Consider the following 23,616-nt stretch of genomic DNA (forward strand, 5'->3'; position numbering starts at 1 on the left):
CTTTCCTGTATCTTAAATAGCAACACATTCTGCATTCAGACCTTTCCTATATCTTAAATAGGAACACATTCTGCATTCAAACAATCTTAAACACACTTAGGATTCATCTTTAGATGAAATTTTTTTTCTTCCTCCTGTGATCACTAGGGTGTGGGAAAGTTTCAAAATATGAGGCTGAAAAAAATATAAGAAAGGTGCCTCAATGATTCATATGGGTAGTCCAACCCTCAAAGCAAACCTAGACTTCCACCAGGTTTTACAGACTAGGACCAGTGGTGCCCTGGCTCTTTCAACACCGAGAGGCAGGTAGGAGGCACAGTGGATAGAGTACTGAGCATGGGGTGTCAAAGAGATCTAAGTTAAAATCCTCTCTCAATCACTTACTAACTTTGTGACCCTGGGTGAGTCTCTGTTTCAGTTTTCTCAACTCTAAAATGAGGATAATACTAGCACCTACCTCTCAGGGTTGTTAGGAAGATCAAAATAAGATGACATTTGTAAAGCTCTTAGCATAGTGCCTGACACATAGTAAGCCTTCCTTCCTTCCTTCCTTCCTCCCTTCCGTCCTCCTTCCCTTCTTCCTTCCTTCCCATTTTTTTTTTGCCCTTGTTTGGATCCTCAGTACCCAGCACACTATCTGTCACATATTAAGCATTTATATGTTTCTTATTAATGATGGCAGTACATTGGAGAAAAATCTACTGGTTCTGGAGTCAGAAGATCCAAGTTCTAATTCTGCCTCTGCTGCTTACTACTTATATGTCATGAGGCAGATTATGAAACCATGTTGGGCCTGTTTCCTCATCTATAAAACGATGGAGTTGAACTAGATGGTCTTTGACCTTCCTTCTAGCTATAGCCACAGTCCTGTCTATGGCTTATATGAAGCAGCCACCTCATGTTTCAGGGTATTCATTTCCATGAGAGTTACCTCTGTTTTGGGGCAGTCTCTTTCCCATAGTCCTAGACTCTGGTATTTTATCAGTAAATGTTTTATAAATACACATAGAAAATATATGTGTATATATAATTATGTTATATAATATGTAATTATAAAATATATAACAGTAACATATATTAATTAGATAACATACAACATACATAATTATATAATATATATTATACATACATATACAGACACAAATATATATTAATATACTTCACTTAGGGCAGATATATTAAAAAATACAATTCCTGGTCTCAGCTTAAATCAATGTTGCCTTTATCAGTTCCTCTGAGAGAGCTGGCGGTAAACTGCTATTTACCCCCTCCTTACTTATTATTCCCTCCCTACATCTAACATGTGGAAAGGAAGAATTTGATTATAGCAAAGACTGGCCATTGTTGTGTTTCTTTTCTCTCCCTCATTGTCCATTATGTAATAATAATATGCAATCATATTTAGCAGATCAGGGCTACACCTACCTTTGCATCAAAGAACGGATGCTTTCCTTGGACCACATATAGCTGACCTGGCAAATTCACTGCCTAGAGGGAGCCATAAGAAAAGTCTTTTTTATACATCTTGATAACTTTTTGAACATTGATAACTTTACAGTTAAGGACGGAAGAGGAAACAAGAAAGTATTGAAAAAAGCAGTCAGCTTTCTGCTTGCAAGGACTAGCAAGAAAAGGGGAATGGTCCTCTTCCTTTGCCCCAAACAGAGCAGACTACTTTCCTTCTTACATTAATCATTGGTCAGTGCTAGAGGCAAGAGGCTGTATTACTTGCTACCCTGGCTTCGAGAAGCAAGATATTATTTATAATCAGAACCATATCATAGCCAAAGAGAGTCTGAAAGGGAAATTACAGACTCATCCCTTAATTCAAACCATTTGAGAAATTTCACAGGGTTTGGCAGTACTTTGGAGAAGGTATGAAGCCCAGAGCACAGTTACATGCTGGAAACATTTTCATTATCTCCAAATTAGACTTGAGAAGAGCTACCCAAAGAATGAAAGCAGACAAACCAAGGGACCCCAACATGACCTCATGCCTATGCAGTGCACTCCCCCTAGAAATTACATTTATAGGATGCTGCTACCCTGAGAGCAGAGAAAAAATTTAAAAGATCATACATTCAACTTGAATGATTTTTACTGCCAAAGATATCCCCATCATTGTAGTCTAACTTCTAGACCAGAGGCGGGGAACCTGTGGCCTCGAAGCCACAGTTTCCCTACCCCTGTTCTAAACTGTTCCCCTATTTGGTTATAAAAATGGCCTTGATCATGTGGACTTGTCAGGACAAAATTATTTTGAGCAAAAGTCACTTCTGCACTGTAGGGACAAATGTCTTTATTAGATAGCAGGTTGGCTACAGTATAGAACTGCTGACTACCCTGGCTTCTCTCTCTATGCTGATTTAATCATTGCATATGGAAGGATTATTTCTTCTCCAAATATTTATTTATTGTTCTTTTTCTGTTTCCCATAGCAGCTGTTTTTACTCTTCCTCTCTTATGAACAGCTTCTCTGAGGGAAAACGCTCTGATTGCTTTCTTTCCTGGTTCTCTAGCTTTTCTTCACACATCTGGGGCACCTGTGCCTTCACTATTCTCGGGAGGTTTTTAAAGATGTTCCTGCTCCTGGTGGGGCATCTGTATTGGCTTAATTTAGACAGAAGCAGAGGGAGGAGTTAACAGTTGGTAACATTTTCTCCATCATGGCGGACTCTACTAAAAAGCACCCTTCACATGGAATTAATGAACCATAGGCGATGGGTATTCTTGCCTATGGGCAGCTAGGTGGCACCATAGAGAAGAGAACACTAGGCTTGGAGTCAGGAAGACTCATTTTCATGAATTCAAATCTGGCTTCAGACACTTCCTGGCCCTGTGACCCTGGGCAAGTCACTTTACCCTGTTTGCCTCAGTTTCCTCATCTGTAAAATGAGCTAGAGAAAGAAATGGCAAACCACTCCAGTAACTTTGACAAGAAAACCCCAAATGGGGCCATGAAGAGTAGGAAACAATTGAACAGCAGCTCCTTGCCTACCTGTCCAAAGGAAAAAATATATATATCTTTTGCTCACTCCACTTATATCAGCCCTACCCCTATGTTTGCAACTGAATGAAAATTCTTTCCCCAAATTCTTTGGGCCAGTGCAGCACTGTGCTGGTATGAATCAACAGACTCCTCTGAAATGCTGTATAGAAAGGAAAGTTGTTGTTGAGTTGTTCCAGTCATGTCTGACTCTTTGTGACCCCATTTGGGGTTTTCTTGGCAAAGATACTGGAGAGGTTTACCATTTGCTTCTTCAGCTCATTTTACAAATGAGGAAACTGAGGCAAACAGGGTGAAGTGACTTGCCCAGGGTCACACAGCTAGTAAGTGTCTGAGGCCAGATTTGAACTCAGGAAAATGAGTCTTCCTGACTTCAGGCCCAGCGCTCTGTGCACTATGGTGCCACCTAGCTGCCCTGAATGCTATGAAAGAGACCCAAATTCCTTAACCACAGCCCCCAGACTCTCTGTGCAGCTAAACTCTTTAAGGGCTAAGTGATGGAAAAGATGACTGAGGCACAGCCAACTCCTCCCCCTACCATGCCCACATTAATTGCAGCATGCCAATTCAACTGATGAAGACAGAGAGTTAAGCCATTTGGGGAGACAGGGTAGGAGAGGAGGGGATACAAAGTACTAGCTGCTGGGATGTTAAAGCCATAACAGAGAAGGGGCTTGTGGGGGAAGAACAAAAAAAAAAAAAAAAAAAAACGAAGAAAGGAGGAAAAGAAAGAGAGAACGAGAGAGTGCTGTAACAGTGTAAGCTTCTTTTAAGAGACTGAGGAACTACTGATCCCTATTTCAATCACCACTCCTGGTCACTTTTCAGGGCTCATTTTCCAAACCCAGGAATCCTAGGCCAGAATAAGACAGTTAATCCCAAAGTTGCCATTCCCATGTTAATAAGAATGCCAAAAGGTGGATTAAATAGCTCCTTCCTCTGTACATCCCACATGGGATAAGGAATGAGTAAGTCATAAAGGATCAAAGGGAAATTTATTCTTGAGCCTATAATCACAATTTTTGAGAAGGCTGTATATCCACAGAACCCAAGTTTGGTCATAGAAGCATGGGCTTTTATGATGTCTAAGCTAGTTAACTGTAATGGGGGCAGGCTGCCTAGCTTAATGAAAGTTCTCCAGATTTGTTTTTCAGTGAAAAAAGCTGAAGGTCAGACTCCCAGGTGGCCTGATGCAGATGCGGGGGTTGGAAAAAAAGAAAAAAAGGAGGTGTTGGGTGAGAGATTGAAGTTAAAAGCAGGGAGCCAACATGGAAAACTTAAGTTTTCACTGAAGGGAGGAATCATCACCAGCAACAATAGCCATGGCCATCAACCATTATCCTAGGAAGCCACTCCTGCAGAAATGCAGCTTGGCGACTGCTCCTTTGGATGCCCCAGATCTAGTTGCTGAAGACCCGGAAAAGAGAGTTCTTATCTTACCACCAAAATCCTTGGCATCATTGAACGGTTCATCAACAGAAATAGATATTGATTTGAGAAGTGGAAATGATATCAGAGAAGGGCCATCTACTTTGCCGCTGCATCCTAAGGGCCATGGGACCTGTCCACCTGACTTGAAGTGAAAGTCTTTCATATATGTTGATGTGAGGTGTGGAACTCAAGTGGACATATGCTGACTTAGAAAACCACAAATTAACATTATCTGTCTTGTATTTTATCTTCATTTCGTCAAACATTTCCCAATTACGGTTTAATCTGGTTCTGGCCACTAGTACATGGGCAGAGAGTTTGACACCTCACTCCATTAGAATGTGAGCCCCTTAAGAAGAGGGATCATCTCACTTTTCCATCTGTATCCCCAGTGCTCTGCCCATAGTAAGTGCTTAATAAATGCTTTATTCCTTCATTGATTCAAGAGGTAAGCCTCAGGCTGGGCTGGAGAAAGTACTCAGTAAGGGCTGACAGCCTGCATTTATTATAGAAGTTAAAAAATTTCACTACAGGGGCAGCTAGGTGGTGCAATGGATAGAGCTCTGGCCCTGGAGTCAGGAGGACCTGAGTTCAAATTTGACCTCAGACACTTACTAGCTGTGTGACCCTGGGCAAGTTACTTAACCCCAATTGCCTCACAAAAACAAAACAAAACAAAACAAAACAAAAAAAACCACATTCACTACAGAGTTATAGGGAGAACAATGAAAAGTTGTCCCAGAGCTAAGGGCCTAGAGAACAGTAATGCCTCGGCCAGGCTAGTCATGGCCTTAGCAGCCTTGGATGGAGGCTGGGGTCTTAGCACATCTGTCCTGCTGTAATTAAATGTTGGGGAGCAGCAGGTGCAAACTTCTCATCTTTCAATTTGACTCTTAAGCTGCTTGTACTCAGTGTAACTCAAAACCTACTCTCTTTTTAAAAGTGAAATTTGGAAGGTCATTAGCGTGTTATGTGGGCTAGCCACTGCAGACGTTTCTTTAAAGCAAAATTAGAAACAGCCACTTGACTAAACAGACATGAGCCTTTTTCAGATGTTACAATTCCATGTTTTGGAGATAAACCTCTGGTAATTCCAAGATTAATATCCACATCAGGACAATATTGAAGCCAGATTGGTAAGAAAGTCTAGATAATCTTTTTTTTTTTTTTTTTTCCAACTGAGAAATGTTTTACCACGGATAGTAAGAAAAGGGGCCTATTTCACACACTCCACCCAAACTTAAAAGTTTAGAGAACCCTAGTTTGGAAGGGACCATCTGGTCCCATCGTCTCCATTTTACAGATGAGGATACAGAAGTCCAGAGGTCAAGTGACTCCCTCCAGGTCACAGGGCCAATATTTAAAGCCATATCCAGCATCCTTGCCGCCTCTCCTCATTCTCTCTATTCAACTATTATTACCAAGTATTTTCCTAATGTAGCATTTGGAGGAAGAAGACTGAAATTTATATTTTCCACAAGAGCTGAGGCAGCAGAACTTCTGTGCAAAAGTGAGTTCTTTTTAAAAAATTCATTTAAAAAGTTGCCGTGTTAACCTGTCGGATCCTGAAATAATTCTGGCCCAAGGCAGCTGTGCCCTTGGACCCAGGCAGATCATCTGTGCTTTGAGGGGTACAGCGTGAGCAGGAGAAGCCAGGGATGTTAACTCTTTGTGTGCTAAGACAACCCAGTGAGGTCTAGAGTCTTTTCGAAGAACACTCAGAGGCATGCGTTAGGCAAGCTTGAGCCGTTATCACTTTCTTGGCACTACAAGGTTACCTGACCCCTACTCAAACTGGGTTTCTAATGGACAAACAGGTAGGGAACCTGACCCCCAACACTGCCTCCTTGTCATAGTGGCAACAACACTGAGCTGGGGGTCGGGACCCTGGCTTCTCATCCTAACCAGCTGTGTAACCTGTTTCCTGAACTAGATGAGGACTTCAGCTGGATTCATCTCTCTGGAACTTAATGCTAGCTTGACCTTGGGTCAATCAATTTATGTCTGTGAACCTCAGTTTCCTCAAATGTAAAATGGGGGGGCAATAATAATAGTAGATGGTTTCTGAAATCAGTGTTCCTGTGAGCTTGAAGATTCACTTCCAGCTCTTAAAGAAAGAAAAAATCCTATGAAATCCCCAAGTTATTAGTAGGGTTGTTTCCTCTCCCCTACTCGTCTTCTGGATCAAGGAAACAAACTGGTACGGCTATGTCTTGCTGAGCCCCTAGGAGCTGGTCAATCCCAAGCCCCAGGGAAGAAAGGGCCCCCTGCTGTCCAAGGGCAGATAATGGTGGCCCTTCCAAGGACAGAGCCTGTTCAGGAGGCCTTCCAATCCCAGCTGCAGTAGATTTGTAAATTATTTATCAGCTGCAGCTATAAATTAGAGATGAGTGCAAGGCCTCTGGGTCTCATCTTGGATGGGCTCCTTATTAATGAATTTCAGGCATTTTCTGCTGTGAGGGGTGATTTTTTTTTTTTTTTTTTTGATAAGAGGAACGGGTATAGTCTTTTGGAATCTGGCATTACCAATTTCAGCCTTTCCCAACCTCTGTTCTGCAGTGGTCCACTAAGCTGGGCTTTGCTTAGCAAAGGGAAATGTAATCAAGCACGCACTTCTTCGACTTCCCTTTCTTTTTCTCTCCTTCCTTCCTTCCCTCTTCCCTCCCTCTCATAATCAGAGGAAAGAAATGTCACTAACCCTAGATCCAGTTTGTTTCATAGAAGTTGAGTGAATTTCTATTTTTTTTTTCTTCCTCCCAGCAATCCTGTTTTCCTTGGCATACAATTACATAGCAAGGGGTCTGGGATTCTTACAGAGTTCCTTAAGTCAAACGAGGGTCATTTCCTTCCAATTCAACAGATGGTGCCATGGCCATGTTCTCCGCTACTTTCTCCACCAGTGCCAGGGGATGGGGAAAGACAACCCATCCTTTATGGTTGGTCCCTAAGTACTTGGGCGCAGGTCTGTGTGCCTATCGATTTCATTTCATGCACACCCCCCCCCCCCACCCCCACAGAGTCAAGGCCGCCCACTCAGCCCCACCCCCACCCCATTCCAGAGCACACACCTGGTGACATCGGAGACAAGAGCTTTTGCTCATTTTTTTTTTTAATGTATCACAATGAGCAGGAAACATACTTGATGAAATATTTTCAAAGGAGTATATTCAATTACCATCTACAATCAACTTAACTATGACAACAAAGTTTTTTTGTGACAAATTTTCTCTTTTTTTAGGTTTTGAAAGTTCCATGTGGTTTCTGTTTCTGTTAGTCTCCATGTATTTTGGTACAGTTCGAGATCAGCATTGTTACAGTAACAAAAAAAGCTAACAAGACTACATTATAGAAAAACACCAAGAACATCATTTTTTGGTTTCATTTGCTCTATTTTTTTTTTTTTTTGTACATTGCAAAGGCTGTTCATATACCTCTTCACCTCAGGGTAACGTTCATTTACGTTTTCTGTCCTACCCAAACTCGCCCCCCTCCCCCCCCACAAAAGAAAGTAAACAAACAAAAAAAAAACTAGTCAAAGCTTTGTGTTTCACAGTGGGCAGTATCTCAGCGCCAACAAACCAACCAACCAACTCAATTTCTGCTTCTATTTAAAATGTTTTAATTTATTATTTAAAAAAAATATATGTCCATGAACATCAAGTGCACAGGCTTGGGTTACTGCCTCTCTCTTTCCTGCATCTTCCTGACAGGCCTGATAAATTCAGGTTTCTTTAACACATGCCAACTGTTTTACTTTATTTTCAATTGTGTAAAACTTTGGCCACATTCATCTCTTTAAATAGCTTTTAATTTAAAAACAAACGAAAAACCTGCTAAGTGTTTTAAATCTTCTCCTTGTATTGTGAGGATTTAGGGGTGGTGTGCATGGGGAGGGGACTTGGGAGATGGAAGGCTACCTTCTCCCACCTTTTTCAAGGGGTGGAAGAAAGAAGGGGAACTCCGAGGATCCACTTGGTACTATGACAAAAATAGTCCCAGCCAATCCAGGGTCATCACCCTTCTGGCTGGGGTGAAGAAGATGGAAACCATGTTCAGGATTAAAAAAAAAATTGGAGGGGTGGGCTGATTTCGAAAAAAAGGGGTTACAGAATAACACTCATCCTTCTACCAGGCAGCAGACAGAACTAATTCCCAGATGGAAAGTACTCTAAACTGAAATCAAGATATCTGTTTATTCACAAATAAATTTGGAAGTTAATTTGTCTACTTATAAAAACCAAAAACAATCACACTGGTCACTCGGCCACCTTGGGTAGAAGCATTTTAATTTGCACTCTTTAACTATCACTGTTCTGCTATTCCTGGGTTGGCTTCCAAGTAGAGAATTCTTGTGACTAAAGAAAAATTATTTACTCTGTGCATCCTACTCAGGGTTGAACTAAGTTGGGTTAGTCACAGTAATATCTGGGAAACAATCATTAGGTGGAAATTAAGGCTTCCCCAGCCCCACTGCTGTTTGCCAATGCTTGCACAGGCCAGGGAAAACCAGGAAGAGTGCCTGGTCCTTGCCTGCATACTGGGCCCGAACACCATCCTTCTGCATCTGACCTGCCAGAGAGGAAGGATGTAATCTCTGGTTTTTTTTTGGGGGGGGGTGGTGAGAACACCCAAACACCCCATCTTCCAAATCCTGAGGGATGGAAAAAATTCAAGGAAAGGAATTAAAAGTTGGGGGAGGGGGGTAGAAATTGCACTATTACCAAGCAATATCATTTTAAAAAAAGTTTCAGAAGAGACCTAGCAGAATTTGACAGATAAAGCTAGTGTTAAATTGTTAACTGGTATCACACAGAGAACCAAAACAAACAAAAAATTCTATATGATACAGACACAGAGTAACATACAACAGTTAAATGGCAAAAAATATATATATATATATTTCATAGAATTACAAACAAGATAAAATAATGGAAAACAAAAAAAACTGTACAACTTTAGAATTTAAAAAATGTTCATCTCAAACACAGGGAGAAATACAAGAATTTCTGTTAAAAGAAAACAGCTTGTTAAAACAGCAAATGGTTTGTGTACTTGTTTTTGACACCTTATGCTACAACTGGATACTGGTATGAATATTTAGATGGTACTCTTTAGTATTTCCTACTTAAAAAAAACAATTAAAAAAAGGAATTTGCACTGTGCATCAGCCTAGTTAGAAATATGTACAACAGTTCAGGATCTGCTCTTTCATTAAACTAAAAACAAAAACCTCATAGAAATAAAAACAGTCCCGGCTTAAAAAAAAAAAAATGAAATCCATTTTCCTATCGTGGAATGCTCCAGTCTTTTGCAAAGCCGATGAATGAGTGGCTTCAGCACTGGGGAAAGCAGCCGGAAAGGGGACCAACCAATGGAACCTGGTTCACAGTCTTCAAAGTTCCCTTTTGAAACATAAGGAGTAGAAAGAAAAGGGAGGTAGGGATGGGGATGGGGGGGGTGGGGAGGAAGGGAGGATCTCACACTTTCCAGGCAAAGGGGTGGGGTGGGGGAGATTGTTTCTGTTGACTTTTGGCTACGAAAGTGAAACAGCAAAGCATTTGTCTCCGAAATCTACATTTTTAGCAGCACAAAGTTTTCCTTTCAAAGTCCAGACTTTTAAAGATGAGAAAGGGCGCGTTGCATTGTGTTGTGTTGTGTTACAGGAATACAGAGATTAACAAACACAAGTGCCTTATGTCCGGTTCCTTCTTTTGTTTGTCTGTTGGGTTTTGTTTTTCTGTACACTGCTATCTGATTCTTGGTTGGCTGCCCCTTCTGGATCATTCACCCCTCAGACTGCCTAACACAAGGACAAAACTCTGAAGTAAAAACGTGTCTTTTGGTATGTGGAATCGTCATTAACAGCTGCCTCTCTGCTTGCAGAAGAAGCACAGATAACAACCTGGGAAATCTTTTTCTCTCTTTTTTTTTTTCCTTTATTTAAACTTAGTCTTGTTTTGTTTAATTCAGAAACAAATTCTCAAGTAACAAGAACCCTTTCCCCCTCTTCCTGCACCAGCAGTGAAAGGGTGTGTCTTTGGATTTTATTTAAAGCATGAAATTTCTTTTTTTTTTCTGAGAGGAAAAAAAAAAATCCAAAACAAACCAAAACCAAAATAAACCCCTAACCAAAAATTTGTTTGGGAAAAAAAAAGTGCACAGCCCAATTACACAAACAGAAATAAATGCTTTTGTTTTAGGAAAAGAATCTTTGAAGCATCTACCAAACAAGGAAAGGAAGACGGGAAGGAAGAAGAAAAAAAAAACAGAGGAGAGAAAAATATAAGATAAGTGCATGAAGGTAACAGACATAGGTAACTAGGATGTATACGCCTTAAAAAGTTTCAACTCCCCAACCAAAAATATTCTGTGAGGATCCTAGTGACCCCAAAAACCCTTTGAACTTCTTTCTTTAGTTTTTATAAAATAATTATGCAGCCACCCTCTAAGAAATGAAGGCAGCCACCTTAAGTGGAAGATTACAGGATGGGGGATGGGGGAAGAAAGGGACAAAGGGGAGAAAAGCTTCGGCGAATCAACGGATTGCAATCTATCTGCTAGGAATGAACAAGACAACATCAAATGAGGAGCTGTCAGCTGGACCATACAAAAGCTAAATGTACACAAAAGGTTTTTTTTTTTCTTTTAAATCTACCATACTGCTTCAGTTCATTTCCAATGCAACAATCTACTCAACACCAAAAATGGTCATATCTATCATAAATACAGAAAGTCAGTTTTTTTAAAACTTATTTTTTTTAGCTACAAGTCCTCAACACTCTTTGTGTGTTTATTATTATTTTTTTCTGAAAAGTGGGAGTGCTTAACTTTTCCCCTTGAAATTGGCTTCAGCAGAAAAGCTATCCTTAAAATCCCCAGAAAGCTAAAGCAGTTCACATTGTTTTTTTTTTTCCTCGAATACTTTCTGCCCATTTTTAAATTAACAAACAAAAAAATCTTTTCTGGAACAAAAAAAAGAAAATATATATATTTATATATATATATATAAAACAATGATTCTGAAAACAGAACAAAGTGTGAGCGATTGACCTGAGAATAAAAAGACATTACATTTCTTTTTTCTTTTAGCAAGCCATTGGTATCTGAATGCTAAGATAGCAAGAAATTTAAAACTGTAACAAGGTGGACTGCTTTCCCATACAGTGCATGCCGGACTCTGCTGTGCTATCAATTGGGGCGTTATTGAAAAGGGGCAATATACAAGGGGGTGTAAGCTCCAAAGACAATGAGGAGGCCCTACGGACTTCTGTCTCCCAGACCAATAGTACCTTCAAAAGGACAAATGTAACAGAGTTGGTATTTTATAGTAAAAGAAAAAAAAAGGTAAGAATGTAAAATCACCGGCATAGATAGTTATATGGGAAAACAACCCACTCTTTTTCTTTTTTTTTTTCTTTTTTTTTCTTTTTTTTTTTTTGGTTAGAAGCTTTGGAATTGCAGTTAGTCTATTTTTGAAATTGGTTTGTTATTAATTTTTTTTACTTAAATTCATTTGTGTGTGTGTGTTTGTGTGTGTGTGTGTTTGTTTGTTTTAAATCGTTCATCTTCAAAGCTTACAATCTGAAGGGGTCCATTCCTACACTAGCTAGACCAGGGTCCTGGGGGGGGCAGCTGGGGGCCGGGGGCCCCTCGGCCGGGCTGGCTGGCCCCTCGGACTTTTGGCTAAGATCCGTGTCAGACTCCTCCGAATAGTCGTCTGTTGGCATCGAGGGCTGAACCCCTGAGGTGCTGCATGAACTTGAGGTAACCGTTGAAGATGAGGAGAGAGGAGGAAAAGAAGCAGGCTTCCCAACCGAAGCCCGAGGGACCCCTGGAGGCCAAGACTTTCTGGAGGAGGCGTGGGGGGAAGCGGAGGAGGAGGAGGAAGAGGAGGAGGAGGAGGAGGAAGAGGAGGAGGAGGGGGGCGGGGGGCTGTCGTTGGAGTGAGCGGCAGACTGCGAGGTAGATGCGGTGCCAGGACCGGGGAAGCAGGCAGAGTGAGGTAATAAACTAGGGTGCTCTTTGGCGTTTCTTGCTGCTCTCGTGATTGTTCTGTGTTTGTGCAAGGTCGACTCGAGATGTTGACTCAGCGCCTCGTCCCCACAGAGGGTGCTCTCGCAGGCTAGGCAGTGGTAGGGGCCCCCGCCGCCCCCGCCCCCGCCGGACCCCCCGCCGCCGCCGCCGCCGCCGCCCGTGGGCACGTGGAGCACCATCTCCTGCAGGCTCGCCGCCGACTGGCCCAAGAAGCAGAGGGACTTCAGGTGGCTCGTGGCCGCCTCCTCGTCGCCGAAGCCCGCCTGGCACTTACGGCAGACCAGCTTGTACTGCACCTTTGGAACAATGAAGGGGTCGGAGAGGGAGTCCACACTTTTGCTTTCTGCTTCTGGCTCTTCTGGGGGTTTCGGCAGGTGGGGGGGCACCTCGCAGGGTGCGCTTTTCTGCTCTTCTGGTTTGGGGGATTCTTTGGCAGGGTCTTTGTCGGGGGAAGCAGCCCCCGGGGGGGCTGGTGTTTGGCTTGCTTTGGGCGCTTGCTGCTGCGGCTGCGGCTGCTGCTGCTGCTGCGGCTGCTGCACTTTCTGCGGTTGGTGCTGCTGCTGTTGGGGCGGCTGCAGCTGTCGCTGCTGCTGCTGCAGCGCTTCCTGCAGACTCTGCTGGTATTGCTGATACTGCTGCAGCAAGGAGCCGGGGGACAGCCCCATCAAGGCCTGCGACAGCGCGGGGCTGTAGGGGAACAGGCCCTCCATGCCGTACATGGGCTGCAGGTAGCCGCTCTGCAGGGCGCCCGGGATCTGGGGGGCATAGTAAGGAGAGAAGCCGGGGACGAAGTAAGGAAGGAACTGGCTGGTGAGCAGGGCGGTGGGGTCCGAAGTCAAGGCTGCCTGCAGGGCCTGCAGCTGGGTCGGGTCCACCGCGTACTCCATCGTGGGTAACGGGGCAGAGAGGGTGGCCGCGGGGGCCTCTCCTTTGTCCTTCTTGGGGCCCGCCGGGGTCTCCCCTTTCCCTTTATGTGCCTTTTCTTTCTCTTTCATTTTCTCTACTTCCTTGTCCTTTCGCTGCTGCGGCTGCTGCGGTGTTGGCGGCGGCGGCTGCTGCTGCTGCGGCTGCTGGGGCTGCGGTGTTGGCGGCGGAGGCGGCGGCTGCTGCTGCTGCTGGGGCTGGGGGGGTTGTTGCGGGGTCACAGCCGTAGTGGCTTGTGCTGGGGTCGGGGAGCTCAGCGAGGCTGACGACTGTTTATTTGGTAATCCAGATGTCGGAAGGCCAGGTGAAGGGACCGTGGTGCCAGGCAGACCCATCAGGTTCGGTTTGGGAGACGTTAAAGCTAAAAGAAATGGAGACAAAACGAGGCCATCAGCCGGGTTGGAAATGACGAGATGAGGGAGACGGGGCAGGGTTCCAACATCATAATGTTGCCCGTGTCAGCCAGCACAAGCTAAGGCCTCAGGGTTCTAGCCCCACCCCATCCCCACTATGCATGAATTCTAATCAAAGTATTAGAAAAGAACTTGGCATAAATAGTTTTGGGTCTCAACCTTTAGACCCGAGAACCTCTGGCTGATATCAACCAAGGTAAGCATAAGCTTTCTTTTCTTCCCCAGTCTTCCGAAACATGGGAGAACTCGGCACAAGGTTGCCCAGCCCGGTGTGTCCCATCTGAGAAGGCGCCCTGCTCCACGAGTGGAGCAGAACTGAAGCAACTCAAAGTAAACCCAAATGTCTACAGGGACTATTTGTGCCCCACCGTTCAAGCCCATATTGGTCTGATCAGCTGCGGTCGGAGACATTGTAACTTGACCTTAACACAGTTGTGTCATTTTGATCCTCTTTAAAAACGGAGGACGTCCCCAATTATACGGTCAGTAAACTAAAACTCTCCACTAGCCCGGCCAGTGTGTGAGGCCCACGAGGTTCTGGGTGTCCCACTGTAACTGCTCTGGCTAGCCCACAGCCTTGTGGCTTTCCGGTGGCACCACGTGAATCAAAGAAGGTCTGTCGGTTGGGTCAAGGCATTAGGATAACACGAATCAGCCACAGACGAGCTCATAAGCTGGTGAAAATGGAAGAGAAGAGGAGGCCAGGACCTTGTCTGGTCATCGAGGCCACGCAGCTTTTTAGTGCCAGGCTGGTAGGCTCTATGTGGGCTCTTAACCTTGATCCCCCATACTGCTGCTGGAATTGGGAGGGAGGGGAATCACTGGAGGCTGGGAGCAGAACAACACAATTGGGGAAAAAAAGGATCCTGCCCCTCACCCATCTAATCTACTTAAACAGCTCACTGGAGAATTCAGTACATCAGGACTGAGGGCCAGGCCGAATTTCCAGACTTAAGTGCCTACTCCTCCAACCCCAGCTTCTGGTTGGGCGTTTGGCAGAAGAGTTGGGAAGAACATCTGAGATGCTCTCCTTCTGAAGACAGCTTTTTGATGCCGGCACTAGAAGACACAATATGATGGAGGTGACCAATCTGAAAGACAGCCTTTCCCTGAAGAGCAGACATTTCTCCCTAGGGCAGAACTCTCCGCGTGGTAACCTCAAAGGCCAGATGGGACCTACCAGGTTCTAGGGTGACTTGCTCCAAGGCTTACCCTGCAGGGCCTATCCCCCCCCCATCACACTTGGCCCCGATTCCTATTCCTTTGCCATTGGTTTAAACAATTCCACTAGAGTAGTTTCCTTCGGTAGAGTACCCCCCCCATCACACATTCCTTTCTTCAATTGCCTCATCTGATCATTGCTGATTCATTTTGGTCAGTACCCAGTTGTAGAATGAAAGCCATACTCCCAGCTAGGAGAGAGCTGGGGATCAGAAAGGGAATGAAAAGTACGGTGAAGGCGGGAGAGAAGCAGAGGCGTCATGGAAAAGAAGACAAATATAGGGGAATGTGGCTAGTCTTCTAACATTGCTTGCCTCTACCTGGTACAACCCGCCCCATTAAAGACTCTGGCTAGGACTGCACCGCTCTAAAGCCGGGGTTCTCAGCCTTTCTTGTGCCCTGGACCCCTCCTGCAGGCAGTCTGGTGAATGAAACCCATGGACCCTGTCTCAGAATCATGTATTTCAATCCATAGAATAAAAATACACAAGATTATGAAGGAAACTAATTCTATGGAAACACATATTAAAAAAAATTAGAAAAATAGGTTCATAGACCCTAGATTAAGACCCTCTGTTTTATGGGATACAGGAAGAGAGGAATGAACTCTGTCTTTCCAAAATATCAAATAAGTTCTCATAAATACACAATGTGCTTACTCTCTCCTTTAGGTCCCTTGTCTTCCAATGAAGCTGGGACAGGAATCCACAGGATAGTGGGCCCTGAAAAGGAAAACTACTTTTTGAAGGGAATTCTCTGTGTCTACGCCTAGGGCCAAAAGGGAAATCAGCCCACTGGCCACTTTAATGCAACACACAGTGGACTGTCATGCCTCACTCAAAATGAAATAGATGAAAATAAAAAGATGGCTTGAGCGTCACATCAGAGAAAAACAGCTGATGTTTTGGTAGGCAAAGGGGAAGCATCTCTGGATGTTACATCTTCACTCAAATTGAGGGGGCCAGGCATTTACATATGAGACCATTCAGGCAAGTCACTCTATGAACTAAAAAGGCATTTTATCAGTTCCAGTCCACTCTGAATCTGAGACAGAGCAAATCTAAGTTAAAAATGTCCATTTGTTGACATGTCATTAAAGAGACACTTTCTGCCTCCAAAGCACGCGGAGAGTTTTGTTTCCCATAGGGCAGAAGGTTCTCTCAGTCATCATTTCAAGGCTTGGCATAGACCAGGCAGATTTCCAAAGGCTTATTCCCCCTTATTCTTCCCTTGTCATTCCACTTTGACCCAGGATTTGTTTGGGCTTAAGCTCTTTAGGACAAAATCTGAAGGAGACCTCCAGTGACTTCCCACTGTGCAAGGCCAGCATCCACTGTGAAAGGTCCAGAGCAAGCCGCCAGTAAGTGGGCATCCTCTCAGCCAAGACGCAGGAAAGAAGAGCATCTAGATTCTCTGAAAACTTACAGGGCATTGAGCTAATAGATAATTAGGGGTGGGAGGGGCCTTAGATATCCTGTCATCCAATTCTAGCACTTCACAGGTGAAGACCCTGAGTCCCATCGAGGGAAAGTGACAAGTTCACGTAATGGGTTAATGGCGGAACTGGGTGTTGGGGGAGTGCATCTTTCTAGTAAACTATGCCAAACATTTACCTATATGAAGTTTGCTGTTCATTCTACATGTAGAGAATCTGGCCTGGTATACTGCTAGGGACATACTCTACAAATACCATCTGCTACTATCCTTCGCCTGTCTCACATGTGCCCTTCTCCTTGCCAGGGCAAACCCTTCCACGTTCACAAGTGATCCCATTCCAAGCTGTCTTTCCCAGTGGATTGCCCCATCTATCGTCCTGACCTTCTCCCTTAAATCTTCATTCTCTCCCCATCTACTGGCCATTTCCCTACTGCCTAAAAACATATGCATGTCTTGTCTATCATCAAAAACCACTCACTTGATCCATCTCTCCCCACCGGCTATTGTCCTACACCTCCTCCTTTCTGTGGCTCAGCTCCTTGAGAAGGCTGTCTACAATAGGTCCCTGCATTTCCTTTCCTCTTGTTTGTTTAACACTTTGCAATTTGGTTTCCATCCTTATTCAATAGAAACTGCTCTCTCCAAAGTTACCCGAGGTCTCTTACTCACTGCACTTAAAGGTTTTTTCTCAGTCCTCATCTTTTCGACCTCTCTGTAGCCTCTGACGCTGCCACTCACCCTATTCTCCTTTTGTTGATATTATCTTCTCTCAACTCCTCTGTTATTGTCAAAAGTACCATCATCACAGAGAGGAGGCAGAGCCAAGATGGCGGCGTAACGGCAGGGACTCGCCCAAGGTCTCTCCCACACCCTTCCAAACACCTTTAAATGATGAGTCTAAACAAATTCTAGAGGGGCAGAACCACAAAAAGACGGAGTGAAACAATTTTCCAGCCCAAGACAACTTAGAAAGTCAGCAGGAAAGGTCACCAGGGTGAGAGAGGTTCTCAGTCCAATGCAGACCAGGCCCCAGCAAGGAGCACGCCTCAGGGTGACTGAATCAGCGGCAGCAGTGGGGGTTTCCAGACCTCTCAGTCCACAGATGGTAAGGGGATTGGACAATGGGTCAGAAGGAGATTTGCAGGAGTCCCTTTGATGATATTGGGGGCAGGACTCTGTTGCATTGCCTGTACTTTGATCTGGGTCACAGTCCTGGGACTTGGTCTTGGTATGAGGAGGACCACTAGCACAGCAGGGTGTGCAGGTGCAGGGGAACAGGGATCCTGGTTATGGTTCCAGGGCTGAAAAAGAGTGCTTGTGGTTGCTAACAAACCAGAGCACAGTACAGGAGAGTAGTAAACACACCTTTCCTTAGATCACACCACCCTGGAAGAGTCAAAAATGTACAGGTCCCCAGAATTACCTCCAAAAGTAGCTGCACAAAGAAAACCCTGAAGCTTGGGACGGTGCCCCGTCTATTTGGGAAGCAGAGCCCTACTTTAGCACGGAGTTGATAGCCAAGAAGTAGGCTGGAAAATGAGCAAAAACAGAAAAAAATTCTGACCAAAGAAAGTTACTATGGTGACAAGGAAGATCAAAACACACATTCAGAAGAAGACAACAAAGTCAAAATTCTTGCATCCAAAGCCTCAAAGAAAAATATGAATTGGTCTCAGGCCATGGAAGAGCGCAAAAAGGATTTTAAAAATCAAGTAAGAGAGGTAGAGGAAAAATTAGGAAAACAAAAGAGAGTGATGCAAGAAAATCACGAAAAAAGAGTCAACAGCTTGGTAAAGGAGGAACAAAAAATACTGAAGAAAATAACACCTTAAAAAACAGATTAGGTCAAATGGTAAAAGAGGCACAAAAATCCAATGAAGAGAAGGATGCCTTGAAAAGCAGAATTGGCCAAATGGAAAAAGATTTACAAAAACTCACTGAAGAAGAACTTTCCTTAAAAGTTAGAATTGGGCAAGCGGAAGATAATGACTTTATGGAACATGAAGAAACAATCAAACAAAATAAAAAGAATGAAAGATAGAAGAAAATGTGAAATATCTCATTGGAAAAACAACTGACCTGGAAAATAGATCCAGAAGAAAGAATTTAAGAATTATTGGACTACCTGAAAGTTATGATCAAAAAAAGAGCCTAGACATCATCTTTCAAGAAATTATCAAAGAAAACTGTCCTGATATTCTTTCAATAGAAATTGAAAGAATCCACTGATCACCTCCTGAAAGAGATCCCAAAATGAACATTCCCAGGAATATTATAGCCAAACTCCAGACCTCCCAGATCAAGGAGAAAATACTGAAATAATTCAAATATCGTGGAGCCACAGTTAGGTTAATATAAGATTTAGCAGTTTCTACATTAAAGGATTGTAAGGCTTGGAATGTGATATTCTGGAGGGCAAAAAAGCTAGGATTACAACCAAAAATCACCTACCCAGCAAAATGGAGTATAATCCTTCAGGGGAAAATGGATATTCAATGAAAGAGAGGACTTTCAAGTACTCCTGATGAAAAGGCCAGAGCTGAATAGAAAATTTGATTTTCAAATACAAGATGCAAAATCAGCATAAAAAGGTAAACAAGAAAGAGAAATCATAAGGAATTCAATAAGGTTAAACTGTTTGTATTCCTACATGGGAAAATGGTATTTATAATTCCTAAAACTTTCTCATTTATTAGGGGAGTGAGAAGGAGTATATATAGCTAGAAAGAAGAGGTGTGAGTTGAATGTGATGGTATGATTATCTAAAAAAAAAATAAAATTAAGGGATGAGAAAGAAGAATGCACTGGGAGAAGGAAAGAGGGAGCGGTAGAATGGGGTAAATTATCTGATATAAAAGAGGCCTGAAAGAGATTTTACAGTGGTAGGGAAATGTGGAAAGCAGGGAGGGGACACATGGGCCTACTCTCATCAGAACTGCCTCAACGAGGGAATATTATACACATGCAGTTGGGTGTAGAAATCTATCTTACCATATGGGAGAGTAGGAAAGGAAGGGGATAAGAGAAAGGGGTGAGGGAGCTTTTAGAAGAGAGGGCAGAGTTTGGGTGAGGTAAAAGTCAGAAGCAAAACACTTGAGAATGGACAGGGTAAAAGGAGAGGGAGGGAGAGAGAGAGAGAGAGAGAGAATAGGATAAACAGGAGAGGAGGAAATAGGATGGAGGGAAATACATAGTTAGCAATCCTTACTGTGAAAAAAAATTTTTTTTACAGTGAGTTTCTCTGATAAAGACTTCATTTTTGAAACAGAAAACTGAGTCAAATTTATAGAAATAAGAGCCATTCCTTAATTGATAAATGGTAAAGGATATGAACAGGCAGTTTTCAGACAAAGCAATCCAAACTATCTATAGTCACACGAAAAAAAAATGCTCTAGATCACTATTGAAGAGAGAGATGCAAATTAAAACAACTCTGAGCTACTACCTCACACCTGTCAGATTGGCTAATATGACAGAAAAGGAAAATGACAGATGTTGGAGTGGATGTGGGAAGATCAAAACACTAACGTACTACTGGTAAAGTTGTATACAGATTCAACCACTATGGAGAGCAATTTGGAACTATGCCGAAAGGGCTATAAAACCATGCATATGCTTTGACCAAGCAATACCACTCCTAGGTCTATATCCCAAAGAAAAAAAACAAAAAACAAAAAAGAAAAGGACCTATGTGTACAAAAATATCTATAGCAGCTCTTTTAGTGGTGTCAAAGAATTGGAAATTGAGGGAATGTCCATTGATTGGAGGATGGCTGAATAAGTTTATATAATTGTGATGGAATACTATTGCGCTTTAAGAAATGATGAGTTGGATATTCTCAGAAAAACATGGAAAGACTTACATCAACTGATGCAAAGTGAAATGAGCAGAAGTAGGAGAACATTGTACATAGTAACAGCGATATTGTATGATGATCCATTATGAATAAGTTAGCTATTCTCAGCAATACATTGAGGCAAGACAGTTCTGTAGGACTGAAGATGAAAGATGCTGTCCATCTCCAGAGGGAGAACTGGTAGAGCCTGAATGCAGATCAAAGATACTTTTTCTTTGCTTTCTTTATTTTCTTGGCTTTTTTTTTTGTCTGTGTTTTCTTTCACAGAATGACTTAACATGGAAATGTGTTGTTTTGCATAAGACATGTATACTCTATGTCAAATTGCTTGCCTTCTCAATGAGGGAGAATTTGGAACTCAAAATTTGAAAAAAAAATAACATGAAAATTGTTTTTTCCGTGTAACTTGGAAAAAATAAAATTTGAAATAAGATGAAAAAAACTAAAATCCAATCACAAAACAAAAGAGCACCATCACCCTCCCAGTCACTCAGGCTCACAGAAGAGATGTCACTCTTTCATCCTCCGTATCCAAACAGACATCAAATCCTGTTGTATCCACCTCTGTACAGTCAGTCTTTCATATGTGGCCCCTTCTCTCTGACAGTGCAGTCATGCTGGTGCAAGCCCTCATCACCTCATTCCCAATCCACCGCAGTAGCCTGCCCATTGGTCTTTCTGCCTCAAGTCTCCTGACTACAGACCACCGTGCACTCAGCTGCCAAACTGGGAACAGGGACTTCCCCTCACCCCTTTCACTGTATCCCTAACATTGAGCACAGTGCCTGGCACAGAGCAGATTCTTAAAAAATGCTACTGATTGACCAACTGACTAACTATGCACGTAAATCTTCCCCCTGCTCCCCTCTCAAATTGTTATACGTTTTATGAACTGCGTGGTAGTTCACAAAAACAAAAAGCAGGCGTGTATGCTTGCCACAGTGACTTTGACCACGTTACACTACCTCTTTGGGCTTCCGTTTCCTCACCTGTAAGGAAACTAAACTGTAGTTTAGTTGCTTAGTGTAGAATTTCCAATTCTTTGCTACCACTAAAAGAGCTGCTACAAATATTTTTGTACACATAGATCCTTTTTTGTTTTTGTTTTTCTCTTTGAGATACAGACTTAGTAGCGGTATTGCTCTGTCAAAGGGTATGCATGGTTTTATAGCCCTTTGGGCAAAGTTCCAAACTGCTCACCAGAGTGTTTGAATCAGTATACAACTAAACTGTAGAACTCGGACCGGGTGGTCTTTGAGCTCATCCTCAGCTCTGACACGTTACGACAGTGAATCATCCCCAAGATAGTCTTAGCGAGTTCTAGCCCTGTGGCATCCAATCCAGCCTAACCCATGCAGCCGTCCTTCCCTCGCCTCCTCCAAAGAGAAGAGAAAGAGAAGAAGGGGTTGGGAAGGAAGCAGAGCTGAGAGACAACCAGAGCACCAGAACCTAGAACTCAAACAGAACTCAGCCTTACTTTAGGGAAAAAGAAGGTCCTCCAATCGTGGTGAGCAGAGGAGCTCTTGATGAAATGGATATTTTGCTGAAACTGTGCAAAGTGACTAGGTAGAAAGTCTCATGGGTAGGCCCTGGGGTGAAGCTGGTGAATCTTGTGCTGAGGTCCAAGGAAGATTGATCAGAATGATCCAGGAGGCCTTTTAAGGTATTCATCAGGTGGAATTGGGGTTAGGTGGTACAGAGGATAGACCACCAAACCTAGAGTCAGGAAAGACCCGAGTTCAAATCCAGCCTCAAATACCTCCTAGCTGTGTGACCCTGGGCAAGTTACTTTACCTCTGTTTGCCTCAGTTTCCACATCTGTAAAACACATCTACCTCCCAGGGATGCTACAGGGATCAAATGAAATACTATTTGTAAAGCACAGTTCTTGGCATATAGTAAACACTGTATAAATGTCACTTATTGTTGTTGTTATGTTTGGTAGGTAGATTCAGATACGGAGGTGTCCAGAGAAGAAGGTACACTGACAGAACCAAGACAGGACTGCTTAAAAAATTCCCTGAGAAGTGGAAATGTGAGACTTGTGACTGCAATAAATAAATGTGATTGCAAATTATAAACACTATCATTTTTAAAATAATAATAAAAGGCAATGAGTTACAGAGAAGAAAACAATTCTGCAGAAAGCTTGGCATGAGATGCATCTCAGCTACATCATCTCAGGAGCATTTATAGAAGTTACTGTTGGGAAAACAAACGGGCACCAAACGAATAGATTTTCTGCCATTCTTTGTTTGTTCGACTCTTTGCTATCGACGACACTTGGATCAACCCCTCTGGGTGCCGGGAGAAGAAAAGTGGAAAGGGTACTTTGGAAAATATGGTAAAGAGTGGTTAGCCCTACCTAAAATGTATGGGGAAGAAATCTATGCTCGAGGTAACGGTTTTCAAGGTATTCCTGGATCACGTTTCATGATATATCAAAGAGAGGAAGAACCTAAAAGAACGAAGAGATCAAAGATGGTATTATTATTAAAAAGAGGCTATTAAGAAGACATTAGCAACTATTGACCTATATGCCTACTTTCTCATCTCTATAAAATCTTTATGAGAATGGTCTCCACACATATCAAGGGCATCCTGTCTGAACACAAGGCAAGGAAAAAAGGCAGGCTTCTGCAGATGGTTTTCTTTTTTCTTCCAAATTTAATTTTAATATATTAAAAGTAAATACTGTACAACACTTTGTCATACTCTACCTACTCTACTTTGCCAGGAAGGACGCTGTGTGTTATATGTGCAGGCTGTCATTGGCTGAGGGCATTAGAAAAGACAGGCGAACGTAATGATAATTTTAATGGATGGCAAAGCCAGGGTCAAACCTTCCTAAACTATCGATTCCACTTAAAAGGGGAGAGCCAGGGCTTGTGAGTGGCCATCATTCCAAAGAAGAGGTGTATAAGAAAAATAACAGGAAGAGCTAGCACTTCACCATTTGTGCACATCATGGCATCTACATTTTGCATTCCTAAAGGTTAGGTGACTTGTCCACAGTCACAAGACAATCTTACTTTCGAGAGGCTCCTGACTTCCAATACTGTGTATCTGTACCTTAGGCTGCCTCTTTGAGGACGTATCTGATAACATGGAGCCATCTTCCTACACTTGGTGGTCTTAATTGCTGGACAGTTGTTTTATACTTGGCAAATCTATTAACTAAAAAAAATTGATCAACAAGCATTTTTTAAGCATCTAATATATGCAGACACTACATGCGTATAATGCTACATGCTGGGGATACAAAAATCAAAACAAAACTATTGTTCCCTTG

General features: G+C 42.9%; 1 protein-coding gene across 2 annotated transcripts in view; it reads right to left on the reverse strand.

Moving 5' to 3' along the window:
* Positions 1-11,864: 11,864 nt before the first annotated feature.
* ZFHX3 (zinc finger homeobox 3) overlaps positions 11,865-23,616 on the reverse strand; it is a 308,538-nt gene continuing 296,786 nt past the window's right edge. For both annotated transcript variants that reach the window (XM_027847585.1, XM_027847584.1), the window contains exon 10: positions 11,865-13,757. In XM_027847585.1, coding sequence (XP_027703386.1) covers positions 12,013-13,757 — 1,745 coding nt within the window. In that variant the 3' untranslated portion in view covers positions 11,865-12,012. The remainder of the gene's footprint in view (positions 13,758-23,616) is intronic.

The sequence above is a fragment of the Vombatus ursinus genome, unplaced genomic scaffold (assembly GCF_900497805.2).
Source record: "Vombatus ursinus unplaced genomic scaffold, bare-nosed wombat genome assembly UNPS02005286.1, whole genome shotgun sequence".
Classification (NCBI taxonomy): Eukaryota; Metazoa; Chordata; class Mammalia; order Diprotodontia; family Vombatidae; genus Vombatus; species Vombatus ursinus.